Source organism: Saimiri boliviensis, chromosome 3, assembly GCF_048565385.1.
Source record: "Saimiri boliviensis isolate mSaiBol1 chromosome 3, mSaiBol1.pri, whole genome shotgun sequence".
Lineage (NCBI taxonomy): Eukaryota > Metazoa > Chordata > Mammalia > Primates > Cebidae > Saimiri > Saimiri boliviensis.
The window spans coordinates 163,766,082-163,780,539 of NC_133451.1; the positions used below are offsets into that span (position 1 = coordinate 163,766,082).

Here is a 14,458-nt window from a genome sequence, read left to right on the forward strand (position 1 = left end):
ATTAAACTGTGATGATAACACAGTAACATAAAGATAATTGGGACATTCCCAATTATTCTAAAGCTCTATAACTCACTTCTAAATAATGGATGTTTTACAGAAGAAAATAAAGGGAAAGTATTTTGAAGTGGATGATACTGAAAATGCTTAGAGGGAAATTAACATCATTAAAGGATTATTAGAGGAGAATAAAAGTATGAAAAATCACTTTAATTTCCACTATAAGAAATAAGGTAAAGGAAGAGCAAATATCCTGGAATAGGCAAAAGAAAGGACATAATCACTAAATCCTATTAATATTACCAAATTTCTTTCAAATCTATCTACTTTATGCTATCCCCACTGCTACTAATTTATAATATACTTTCTAATATCGGTAATGGTTAGTCAGTGGACCATAGTGGGTAAGAGTATAGACTAGGGTAACCCCCACTATGATGTGCCCAAGACTAGGGAAGGAGGAGATTGGGAGGAGGTGGGACTGGGTCCTGAGACCTGGTGCTTAAAACTGGGAAAGTCCCAGACAAACCCAGATGGATGGTCCCCGCTGTGTAGGTTCTGGAACCAGACCTTGGACTTGAATGCCTTTCTTGTCACTTACAAGTAACAAGTGACTGATCCTCTGTGCTTGATTACCTCTCCTGGAAATGAGTATTATAATAGTACCCATCTTAAAGAATTAATGTGAGAATCAGATAAGTTAATGGATGTGTGAAGTACTTAAAGCATATAGAGCACTGAATTAAAGTTGGTAGTGATGGCATTGGTGATAGTGGTAGTTCTGACGGAGATTTATTTTTTTCTAAGTTCTAAGCATTGGCCTCATATTTCTAAGTTCTAAGCATTGGCCTCTTTTCTTCTAGACTTACCCTACATCAAATTTTCCTTCACATATACCAGAGTTATCTCTCTAAACTACAATATAAACATATCAGTTTTCTGCTTAAAATATTTTAGTGGTTCGTTAGTACCCTTAGGGCAAAGCCCACATTTCATATTAAAACCCAGCATTTACTCATTTTCATGATTCTCATAATTCTTTCTTCTGTACTTCACTGGTTTGTCTCCTCTTAAAGCCTTTGCATGTGCTGTTGCCTCAAGTAGATTTTCTTTACTGCCTGACCTCCCCTAGCCCCAGCTGTTTCTCCTTACTAAACTCCTTCTAGCTTATACCTTAGCAATCTCAATTCCCCAATTTTCCTGACCTCTCCCTGAGACTTTCCCTAAAAAACACTACATGTTCTCACTCATAGGTGGGTGTTGAACAATGAGAATACATGGACATAGGGAGGGGAGCATCACACACTGGGGGCCGTTGGGAGGACTAGGGGAGGGACAGTAGAGGGTAGGGAGGTGGGGGAGGGATAATATGGAGAGAAATGCCAGATATATGTATATAGGTGACGGGGGCGGGGTGGGGGGTAGTGGATGGAGGCAGCAAACCACATTGCCATATATGTACCTGTGCAACAGTCCTGCATGATCTGCACATGTACCCCAGAACCTAAAGTACAATAAAAAGAAATATATATTTATTTATATATAAAAGTAAGTTAAGGTGGCTTCCTGTGTGCTGTGTCTGACGTGGTACTTACTATGTACATTATTCTAGTATATTGTGTTCTGTATATATTTTACCGTATGATTTTTTTTATCAGCCATCTTTGTGCTCATAAGGGACAAAGTGTGTGTGTGTGTATATATATATATATATATATATATATGTAAGATACAGTAGAGTAGGTTTTCCCAAACTCAGCATGTTCCTTGCCAGGATTGCCCCACATTCCCTTTACCCTCCTGTAGCAGTGTGATTGGTTCCTCAAAACCTAGTTCGTCTTGAGCACCTAATATATGAATATTATTCTGACATTCTCTTCCTTCCCTACCTACTGCACTTGAGTTGGTCATTTCTTATCTTTTTAGTAATTTTACTGCTTTTTCTCATAGCACCTGAACACTGCATTGAAGTTAATTCATTTTCCATTCTAGCTTGCAACAATGTCAAGTCTTTAGGTTCTACTGTGGGTACTGTGCTAGGTTCTGTGGGTACACTGATGAGCAACACCAATTTAGTCTCTCGTCTCTTGATGCTTCCAGCTGAAGAGAATTTTAAAAAATGACAGTAAATAATTAAATATATAATTGCAAATTTTATAGTGGAGTGGAAAAGAGCTACTATATTTGACATTATGAAAGCATGTTATAGTGATTTGACCTTGAAAAGGTTACTCTGAACTTAAAATTGAAGATAAACTGCATGAAGAAAGACAGGAAGTGCATATCAGGCAAAGGAAACTACAAATGAAAAGGCTCATATGTAATTGTGTCTCATAAAGTCATTGAAAGAAGGCTAGTCTGGCTGGAAAAACATTTGAAGTGACCCTGGCTGCAGCAGAAACTCACAGGAGAGGAATTGTTGGAGGCATGTAGATTGTTAGGGCAGCCCAGGTAAAAGAGATGAAGAGATGAGAGTAGTTTGGGTTACGGTGATGATGTTACAGACTGAGATGAATTTGAGATTTTTTTAAAAGAAATATTGATTCTTGCATGGTGATAAATTAGATCTTGGTGGCTATTACGTTGAAAGATTAAGAAAACAGTGTTAGAAAACATTATTTGTAAGTTTCTGGTGTCCATAACTGGATGGATTATGTCCTCTTCACTGTTGTATCTGCCCAGTACCTTATTGACCCCACAGCACACATCAGGTAAACATTTGTTGAAAATGAATGAGCATTGTTCTATTTATGAAAAAGTTATATTCAACTGCAATATAAATTACACACATAGGAAATGCATTAATTAATGAAATAAAGCCTAATAGTTTTGTTCTTTACTTGGAAATTTGAAAGTATGGGATCTTGACTATAGTTCATCTTTGTACAGTCTTTTAAAATAAAATGTGTAGAAGATAAGCTAGTATAAATTGCAGTATTTTTGTGAGAAAAATATTGATAAAGTACTTCTAAATTCTGCAGTACTCTTGATATTTTTCTTTTTATTAAGGTGGTCCCCAGCGTTTGTTTTGTTTTCTACTCTGCAACGTATTTTAGCTTTGTCATAAGGAAATCACACTTTTTATCACGGACTCAAAACAATCGGGGAATTTTGAAATCTAGTTTTCTTCATTTCCTAATGCCTTTGGTAATTTATAATTATGCTGAATCACACACAGACACTTTATTGTTGAAAATGCTGTAATTGGAAATGTAAACTATTTGGGACCAGTATTGTACTTAACATAAGGAATTGAAACTTGTATATTTTTTGGTCTGATACCTTATTTTATTCTTAAAGAATATATAATTCAGACTCTAATATTGAATAATAAATCTTAATATCATAGCCATTTGACATTCAAAATGCTCATGTGAATGTGCTTTACAGGTGTGTTCTACTCCCTCTTCTGGGAATGAAGCCTCCGCAGCAAAGCCTATACCTGCTTGTTGATTCTGTTGATGAAGGGTGTAACATTACTGAAGGTGAACAAACGTCTACCAGCTTATCTGGGACTGTTGCGGAACTTTTAGCTGGTCACCATGAGTTCTTTCCACCATGGCTGTTGCTTCTCTGTTCTGCCCGAAAACAGAGTAAGGCTGTCACTAAAATGTTTACTGGTAAGCGTAATTACTTACTGCCATCCTCAAATGCTTTTCATTAATGAACTAGTTTCTTAGAGAAAAAAATATATAGTTGAAGATCTACATGTTGCATTTGCTCCTTCTATCAGCTATTCCCCAACTGTGCCTTTGAAATGTATATAAAAAAGCTTTAGCATGTTTTAAAGATCCTTTCAACATTACCTTTTTTTCAAGATTCTTTTCCCAAGTGCTTTAGTAAAGGTTTGGAGTACTTCATGCCATATTTCCTGCTATACATCTTGGGGCTGTATTTATTATGCTGTTGTATCATGACCAGTTTATGGTATTTGTTCTAACTAGACTGAGCATCTTAAACAGTAGTGAATATGTTTTGTTTTGTTTTGTTTTTAAAAAATCAGGGGCAGTTTACTCTAAGGTGTTTTTCTTGGTAAGTGGACAGACAGTTTACAGCCTTTTAGGATACCTCTTGAAATATATTTTTCTTTAAGCCTTTTTCTGATGTTTGAGATTATAGTCTATATAATATATAAAAATATACTATCAGAGGTTTTTTTTGTTTGTTTTCTTTTCGCTTACTTTTTTTAGTTATTTACTATCATAATAAAGTTATGGTTACTCCTATTAGATTATTTAACACACCCTTCTTTGTCCTGTGGGAAATAAAAGGAGTGTAAAACAAGGATGTATCACAGGATATATAGTGTAATTAGAGAGCTACTAATTAAGTTAATGGGTAATTAGCCATACCACTTTTGAGTAGTTCTATACATTTTACATTATAGTGAAATCTTATTCGTTTGTTAAAATAATTTTCTGTAAGCAGCTTTATTCCTTCTATCAGATTGTCTCTCTTCAATTCCCTTGCTACTAGTGGCAGCACTTTTGGTTTCCACATATGGTATTCTTTTTTCTTACTGATAAAAATGTAGTTGGTAAAAGTTTAGTAATTTAAATGACAGTAGCTAACACTTACGTAGCACTTGGTATGTCAAGTGTAGGTAAAGTAGAAGCTCTTTTGGTCTGTGTCACCATTCCTTTCTTTTCCTTATTAGAGAAAACCAGTATTCACTTATTTTATGTGCTTTCAGCTCATATTTTGTATTGTGTATGTTTATAGTTTACATAAAGGAAACACTCCATACACCATCTTAGCTTTTACCACTCACTATCTGTGTGACTTTATGCAACTTATATTCTCTATTCCCTTATCTATGAAATGGGGATTATAATATTACTTTCCTTATAGGATTTTTCTAAGGTTAAATGGCAAATAACATATGAAGCACTTAGGACAATGCCTAATACATAGTAAGTACTTCAGAAAGTTGCTATTATTCTTATTATTTGGTTCTCTTTTTTTAGCAAACATTATTTTTGAGCTATATTCATTATAAATCAATTTCATTGGTTTTAATTGCTAAATAGTACTCCTTTCCATGAATAAATCTTCTATTGTTTTTTCATTATCCTACTCATGGACATTTAGACATTTTCAGTTTTTTGCTGTTACAAAAAATGCTTCATGAACATATTTGTTCATGTATTCTTATGCACATGTGCTAAAATGTTATAAATCTAGACTTGTAATTGCTGGATTATAGAGTATATACATTTTGAGCTTCAGTTAATTTTACTTCTTTTCACTGAGAAATTATTTCAAATGTTGGGCTGATGTAAACCTATGACCACCTCTCTGTTCATGGTAGATGTGGAATTTTGAGGTAAAAATGTAAGAATATTGCTAAAGTTACTAATACATATTATCAAATTGCTTTCCAAAAGGACGTATATCATTGTATTCCTACCTGAAAGTGTTAGTGTTGGGTGGTTTCTTGTTTTTTTTTTTTTTCTTTTCTGAGACGGAGTTTCGCTCTTGTTACCCAGGCTGGAGTGCAATGGCGCGATCTCAGCTCACCGCAACCTCCGTCTCCTGGGTTCAGGCAATTCTCCTGCCTCAGCCTCCCTAGTAGCTGAGATTACATTTGCACGCGGGTGGTTTCTTTTTACTTGTACCAGTACTGAATTAAGTCTTTTTTTATTTGCTAATGTGATATGTGAAAAAAGCTATGTCATTTTTATTTGTACTTCTTGTTTACTGTTGAACCCTTTCACCCTTATGCTTATTTCATCACTTTGCTTTTTTTTCCTGAAATTTTGCTATCTGACCATTATGTTTTTATTAGAAAGTCAAAGTGATTTTCTTACTTATTTCGAGGGCTTTTATTTGATATTTTTTCAATTCTTTATAATTTTTTTCAGCTGTTTAAAATTGTAATAATTATTTTGAAGTCTATTATATGTAACCTAATGTATTGTCCTTTACTATTCTGTATTCTTAACATTTATCTTTAGTGATTTTGCCTAGATAGATTTTTTTTTTACTAAATGATATGAAATAAGTTTCTAACTTAAATAATCCGTAAAACCATAAATTTTCTCAGCAAATTATTGACGCCTTTTACAATTACTTGGTGATATTTCTTTCATCATACATTAAGTTTTGGTATGTGTGCATATAGATATGTCTGTGTACTATTACTGTATTTCTAAACTATTCATCTGCTCTGCTAAACTATCTGTCAGCATTATTATGCAAATAACATGTTGGTTTAGTTTTTGTAATTTTCTTATTTCATTACTTCCCAGCCCTCTTATTATTCTAAATTATATAAGCAGAATTCTGACTACAATTAGGGTATTACCATAGGCTGTTTATAACAGTAATACAGGCTCCATTTAGAACATATTTTAAATGACAGTATACACAAATATTACACTGGAGATAAATTAATAATTATGCACTCTTAACACATTGTGTTAAATTTTGTATTTGTTTCCCTTCCTAATTGAAAACATGCTGTATATCAATTTGATTTTCTGCCTTTTAAATTTAACACTGACAAACCTTTTAGTGTCAACCTTTTAGTGTCACCATATTGTCTTCCTAATGACTGTTTTAATGCCTACATATTTTATTTGTATATTAACGTGCTGGCATTTGCTTAAACTTCTTTTTACATTTTTAGGTTTTATTTTCATATTGCTCATCTTCACAGGTTCTTTATGATAATAAGTAATTTCAGTAAGCATCAATTTATAAATATTGGCACAGTTCCTCTCTTTTACTTTGTTTTCACCACTAGTGTGAATGCCGTACCCTGAGAAATGTTTCAAGTAAGAAAAGAAGTGTTTCAAGGAGGAATAGAAAAGTTCAAGTAAGAATATAAACGAATAGAAAAGTACTTCTGTTTAGAAAAGTAAGAATAGAAAAGCAATAGGGAGGTGGTCCATCATTTCAGTAAGTAATATTTTTATTCCCCTAGAAGTTTTGATTATTTTTCAGCCCTATCTCATAATGTTTAAAAGCGCTTTGATAGCAGTATATTGTGTGTGTTCATAATAAGAGGATTACATGGGTATTAGTAAGAAGTTATAATTTTAAAAAGTAATATTTTCAACGGCCGGGCGCGGTGGCTCAAGCCTGTAATCCCAGCACTTTGGGAGGCCGAGGCGGGTGGATCACAAGGTCAAGAGATCGAGACCATCTTGGTCAACATGGTGAAACCCCGTCTCTACTAAAAATACAAAAAAAAAATAGCTGGGCATGGTGGTGCGTGCCTGTAATCCCAGCTACTCAGGAGGCTGAGGCAGGAGAATTGCCTGAACCCAGGAGGCGGAGGTTGCGGTGAGCCGAGATCATGCCATTGCACTCCAGCCTGGGTAACAAGAGCGAAACTCCGTCTCAAAAAAAAAAAAAAAAAAAAAAAAAAAAAGTAATATTTTCAGTACCTTAACTCAAGCTATTGAAGTTGTTGATTAATAGATATTCTTAGTTCTGTTTTAATGAACAGGTAACTATTATTGGTGATGAACATAATTTCTTCAATCTAAATTCCATATTATTAAGTATTTAGATTGTGGGAGTTTTATTTTCTAAATTACAAACACTTTGTAAATTTTCTTTTTGAAATTCTATACTTTCTTATAGAATCAATTCTATGTCCCTCCTCCCTCCCCTTCATTCCCCTGTCAAACAGTTCAGTTTTCCTTCACAGCTTTCTATTCTTGTTCCCATCTCAATGAAAAGAGCAAACTTCAAAGTCAAGCAATCAAAATTCTGATTTATCACTTTCTAACTGTGTCACTGTGAGCAACTTATTTAAGCCTTCTAAGATTTAGGTTTCTCATTTTTTCTATAGAAATTTTTATATCACAGGCTTAACAGATGAGAAAGTTATAATGAGTAAAGTGCTGCATTAGAAATAGCTGACTCTAAATAAATGTTGCTCTCTTTTATTCCTTTCTGAAGAACCATACCTATTACTGTGGAGTTTGTCTTAATAATCTCAAGTTCCAATCATGACATCTTAGTTAATTAGGTTTAAATTTTAGTTATTCATAATGCGTCATTTAAATCAATCAAGTAATGTAATATAAAGTATTACATTAAAGTATTACATCACTTGGGAAACCTTAAAACCCTATATAATGTAAGATAATATTATTTCTTAAGTATTTTATTTTATTAACAATGTACTAGGTATTCCCCTTATCTAACTTAAAATTTTAAGTGAGTTGATAAAGCCAAATGCAAATGGACACACAAAGATTTGGAGGCAGATCATCTCACATACTGGTAAAGGTAGATTGCTGTAAATTTCTAGGTATGTTTTAAACCCTACTTAGGTGAGGAGTAACTTTTTTCATAATTGAAATTTATCTTTTGAAATTATTTCTGTTGAGTATTTAATAATTTTGTGTGTGTATACATATACATGTAAAAGTAGATTCTATTTTTATATAGATTTAGGGATATATAAATCTATATAAAAGGGCTATATTAGGGCAACTTTGTTATTCATATTTCATTCTTGGTAGGTTGTTTCTTATTTTTCGGTAACTGTCCATTTCATCTACATCCTTAAAGCTTAGTATTACAAAGTCAAATTCATCAGCTTTTTCTGGAAACCTATTATTTGTCCTTCAGTGGTCTCTTTTTCAGTCCTTTCGGCAGAGCCACAAGTTAATGTCAGCTTCGACTCCTCCTTCTCTCTTTAATTCTCCACATTCACCAAATACCATACAATCTAGCTCTTATTAAAAATTCCCAAGTCCATCACGTTATTTTTGCTGCTGCTGCTGCATCTGCTGCCACCACCGTGGCTGTTGTTCAGGCTCAGAGTGATTTTCATCTAGAGTTTATCACACCCTCTTTAAAAAAGGTTTTGCCTTTAGTCTTGACTTGCTCCACTTCTTTGGATGTTAGAATATTCCTTCAAAGTGCAAATCTGCTCATGTTAGAGCCTTAGTAAGTTCGTTCACTCAGAAGTTTTTTGTTCTGTAAGATGAATATACAGTTGTCTAATAAATTCATATCTGTACATCATGCTGTCATCTCCCTTCAGTCAATGTTACGGCTTCATTTGAAGAACTTAAAATGAGTTTAAAATAGCTGTAGCTAGTGTATTTTTAGGTTGGTTTAAATTTTATTATTTATTTTACAGTGCTGAAGTTTTTTGACTGTAATTTGGCCAAGAAGTTGGATCTTAATTGGTTCAAGCTATTTATTGAGGATCTGAGATTTAGTTATTTTAATTTGATAAAATGTGTAATGTGGTTTAAAGGTAATGACTGGATATTCTAATTAGATGTAAATATTCAGTCACATAATTAAGGCTGTGTACATTCAAGTGTATAGATGGAAATATATAAATTATTTATATGAAAAATATCCTGTAAAAAGAAACTTTACTTGTTATATCTCCTGCAGCTTTTCCCCTAATCACTTGGGAGTTCAGATAATGTTAACTGGGTGCTTTTATGGTTATGTAAGACTGCTTCTTAATTAGTATCTATTACCATGGAGTTGTGAGAGGCACCAAGTTACTAAAGGAATAAGTAGTTGGATTTGTGGGTAGGAAAATGAAATTTTTTCTGCCATCAGTGTGTTTTTATAGAAAGAAAAGAAAACAGATTCACATACTAATAGGTACTGATCTGTTTATTAGTATTAATTTATTAATTGATTGATTGATTAGTTTACATCTTGAAGACATTCTCTACATTCTTCTTGAAGATGTGGTAACTTCTATAATCCTTTGCAACTGATGACATCTACTTTTTTATTTCTTCTTTAGGTTTTCGAAAAATAAGTTTAGATGACCTTCGGAAAGCATATATTGTTAAGGATGTTCAACAGTACATTCTTCATCGTTTAGATCAAGAAGAAGCTTTACGGCAACACCTCACAAAAGAAACTGCAGAGATGTTAAATCAACTGCACATTAAAAGCAGTGGATGCTTTCTTTACCTAGAACGAGTTCTAGATGGAGTTGTAGAAAATTTTATTATGTTAAGAGAGATTCGTGACATCCCAGGAACTCTAAATGGTTTATATCTCTGGCTATGCCAAAGACTTTTTGTAAGAAAACAATTTGCAAAAGTTCAGCCCATTTTGAATGTGATTCTTGCAGCCTGCCGACCTTTGACTGTAACGGAATTATATCATGCAGTGTGGACCAAAAACATGTCATTAACTTTGGAAGATTTTCAACGCAAGTTAGATGTCCTCTCCAAACTTCTTGTTGATGGACTAGGAAATACAAAAATATTGTTTCATTACAGTTTTGCAGAGTGGCTTCTGGATGTGAAACACTGTACTCAGAAGTATTTATGTAATGCAGCAGAAGGACACAGAATGTTGGCTATGAGTTATACCTGTCAAGCCAAGAATTTAACACCATTGGAAGCACAAGAATTTGCATTGCACTTGATTAACTCAAACTTACAATTAGAGACAGCGGAGTTAGCTCTGTGGATGATATGGAATGGTACACCTGTCAGAGATTCCCTTTCTACTTTAATACCCAAGGAACAAGAAGTGCTACAGCTGTTGGTTAAAGCTGGGGCTCATGTCAACAGTGAAGATGATCGCACATCATGCATAGTTCGACAAGCCTTAGAAAGAGAGGATTCCATTCGGACATTGTTAGATAATGGAGCTTCAGTAAATCAGTGTGATTCAAATGGGAGAACATTATTGGCTAATGCCGCATATAGTGGCAGTCTTGATGTAGTCAATTTACTTGTCTCTAGGGGAGCAGATTTAGAGATAGAAGATGCTCATGGACATACACCACTCACTCTAGCAGCTAGACAAGGACATACCAAGGTGGTTAATTGTTTGATTGGGTGTGGAGCAAATATTAATCATACTGATCAAGATGGTTGGACAGCATTAAGATCTGCTGCTTGGGGTGGCCATACTGAGGTAGTTTCTGCACTACTTTATGCTGGTGTAAAAGTGGATTGTGCAGATGCTGATAGCCGAACAGCTTTGAGAGCAGCAGCATGGGGAGGACATGAGGATATTGTACTGAATTTGCTACAACATGGTGCTGAAGTGAACAAAGCTGATAATGAAGGTAGAACTGCTTTGATAGCAGCAGCGTACATGGGACATAGGGAGATTGTGGAACACCTACTGGACCATGGAGCAGAAGTAAATCATGAGGACGTTGATGGCAGGACTGCACTCTCTGTAGCTGCACTTTGTGTGCCTGCAAGTAAAGGACATGCATCAGTTGTTAGCCTCTTAATTGATCGAGGTGCTGAAGTAGATCATTGTGATAAAGATGGCATGACTCCACTGCTGGTAGCTGCCTACGAAGGACATGTTGATGTGGTTGACTTGCTTCTAGAAGGGGGAGCAGATGTAGATCACACAGATAACAATGGTCGTACACCCCTCTTAGCAGCAGCTTCTATGGGTCATGCATCAGTTGTAAATACACTTTTGTTTTGGGGTGCAGCTGTGGATAGTATTGATAGTGAAGGAAGGACAGTCCTCAGTATAGCTTCAGCACAAGGAAATGTTGAGGTGGTACGTACTCTACTGGATAGAGGGTTAGATGAAAATCACAGAGATGATGCTGGATGGACACCTTTGCACATGGCAGCTTTTGAAGGGCACAGATTAATATGTGAAGCACTTATTGAACAAGGTGCTAGAACAAATGAGATTGACAATGATGGACGAATCCCTTTCATATTAGCATCACAAGAGGGTCATTATGATTGTGTTCAAATATTATTGGAAAACAAATCCAACATTGATCAAAGAGGTTATGATGGAAGAAATGCACTGCGGGTTGCAGCCTTAGAAGGGCACCGGGACATTGTTGAATTGCTTTTTAGCCATGGAGCTGATGTTAACTGCAAAGATGCTGATGGTAGGCCCACACTTTATATCTTGGCCTTAGAAAATCAACTTACAATGGCTGAATATTTTTTAGAAAATGGCGCCAATGTAGAAGCAAGTGATGCTGAAGGAAGGACAGCACTTCATGTCTCCTGCTGGCAAGGCCATATGGAAATGGTGCAGGTTCTGGTAGCCTACCATGCTGACGTCAATGCTGCAGACAATGAAAAGCGCTCTGCTTTGCAATCTGCAGCCTGGCAGGGCCATGTAAAAGTGGTTCAACTTCTGATTGAGCATGGTGCTATAGTTGACCATACATGTAACCAAGGTGCAACTGCGCTCTGTATTGCAGCCCAGGAAGGGCACATTGATGTTGTGCAGGTCTTATTAGAGCATGGTGCTGATCCAAACCATGCTGATCAATTTGGACGCACTGCTATGCGTGTTGCAGCCAAAAATGGACATTCTCAAATAATTAAATTATTAGAAAAATACGGTGCATCTAGTTTGAATGGCTGTTCCCCATCTCCTGTTCACACGATGGAGCAGAAACCTCTACAGTCAGTGTCTTCAAAAATGCAGTCGTTAACAATTAAATCAAATAGCTCTGGTAGTACTGGTGGAGGGGATATGCAGCCTTCATTACGTGGTTTACCTAATGGGCCAGCTCATGCATTTAGTTCTCCTTCAGAATCTCCAGATTCTACAGTTGACCGGCAGAAGTCATCACTGTCAAATAATTCCCTGAAAAGCTCAAAAAATTCATCTTTGAGAACTACTTCTTCCACAGCAACAGCTCAAACAGTGCCAATTGATAGTTTCCATAACTTGTCATTTACAGAACAAATTCAGCAACATTCATTGCCACGCAGTAGAAGCCGACAGTCAGTTGTTTCCCCATCTTCCACAACGCAGTCCTTAGGACAGAGTCATAATTCACCGAGCAGTGAATTTGAGTGGAGTCAAGTAAAGCCCAGTTTGAAGTCAACTAAGGCCAATAAAGGGGGGAAATCAGAAAATTCTGCCAAGTCTGGATCAGCTGGGAAAAAAGCAAAGCAAAGTAATTCGTCACAGCCAAAGGTTTTAGAATATGAAATGACTCAGTTTGATAAAAGAGTACATGTAGCCAAATCCGGGACTACTGCACCACCTAAACAAATGCCAGCAGACTCTCAATGCAAAATGATGATACCGTCAGCTCAGCAGGAAATTGGTCGATCTCAACAGCAGTTTCTTATTCACCAACAAAGTGGGGAACAGAAGAAGAGAAATGGAATAATGACAAATCCAAATTATCATCTTCAGAGCAACCAGGTTTTTCTTGGTAGGGTTTCAGTCCCACGAACAATGCAAGATAGAGGGCATCAGGAGGTGTTGGAGGGATACCCTTCCTCAGAGACAGAATTAAGCCTTAAACAAGCTCTGAAGCTTCAGATTGAAGGTTCTGACCCAAGCTTCAACTACAAAAAGGAAACACCATTATAAAAGGTAATATTTTGTCAACAGAAAGAGTAAAAAACAAAAGTATGGTTCCTTCTACTTGGAATGCTTTTTTCCCTGATCACATGACTGATTCCCTCAGTTAACTCAAATGTCATCTGGGCCAGACCTTCCTCATCACCCCTTGACATCAGAATTCTCTTGCCTCTGGCACTCCTTTTCCCCTTCCCTGCACTATGTTATCCAAATGACTTATTATTTAAAATAGTTTAGATGTTTTATTTATTATGCTTATTTTTCTCTTCTGACCTAAAATACAGTATTTGTAAAGGTAGGAAGGTAAGAGATTTTTATCTGTTTTGTTCATTACCGTATTTAATGTATTTGAAATAGTGCTTGGACCTATGTTAGTTTCCCAGTAAAAATTTGTTGAATAAGTGAACGAACTAATGAATGAATGTACTGCACTACTTATGGATCCCAGATTAAGAGTTCTTTCCTATTCTGTTATTTCCTCCTCTTAAAAGATCTTTGATGGTGGCAGAAGGAGGAGGTGTTTCTGTAATACTCATCTTTTTTTTGGTTTGAACACAATAATGTCATTAGCACTTAGTTGATAGTAAATATTAATTTCATTCCTTTTCACCCAGAAAGAAGTGAAAAATTTAATCAGTAGAAGATAATTTTTTTTTTTTTTTTTTTTTTTTTTTTTTTTTGAGACGGAGTTTCGCTCTTGTTACCCAGGCTGGAGTGCAATGGCGCGATCTCGGCTCACCGCAACCTCCGCCTCCTGGGTTCAGGCAATTCTCCTGCCTCAGCCTCCTGAGTAGCTGGGATTACAGGCACGCACCACCATGCCCAGTTGATTTTTTTGTATTTTTAGTAGAGACGCGGTTTCACCATGTTGACCAGGATAGTCTCGATCTCTTGACCTTGTGATCCACCCGCCTCGGCCTCCCAAAGTGCTGGGATTACAGGCTTGAGCCACCACGCCCGGCCGAAGATAATTTTTATGATGACAGATCTCTTGAAAATCTTCCAAGTAATGTTTTCACACATAAGGCATAAATGTGAAAAAATGGTAAATGGATTTTTTGCAATATTGGTATTTAGGGCACTTTATACCTAAATAAAATAGTCATTTATTAAATAAAAACATTTTTTTCTCTTCCCCATGACAAAGGATGCTTCATTCATAATATAGAGGATGTTA

At 35.7% G+C, this 14,458-nt stretch overlaps 1 protein-coding gene across 2 annotated transcripts in view; it reads left to right on the forward strand.

Annotated features, from left to right (window-relative positions):
• The window catches only part of ANKRD50 (ankyrin repeat domain containing 50), a 50,375-nt gene that overhangs the window by 32,259 nt on the left and 3,658 nt on the right, over positions 1–14,458 (forward strand). For both annotated transcript variants that reach the window (XM_003936244.4, XM_074396931.1), the window contains exons 3-4: positions 3,391–3,620; positions 9,743–13,293. In XM_003936244.4, the coding sequence (XP_003936293.1) occupies positions 3,391–3,620; positions 9,743–13,290 (3,778 nt within the window). In that variant the 3' untranslated portion in view covers positions 13,291–13,293. The remainder of the gene's footprint in view (positions 1–3,390; positions 3,621–9,742; positions 13,294–14,458) is intronic.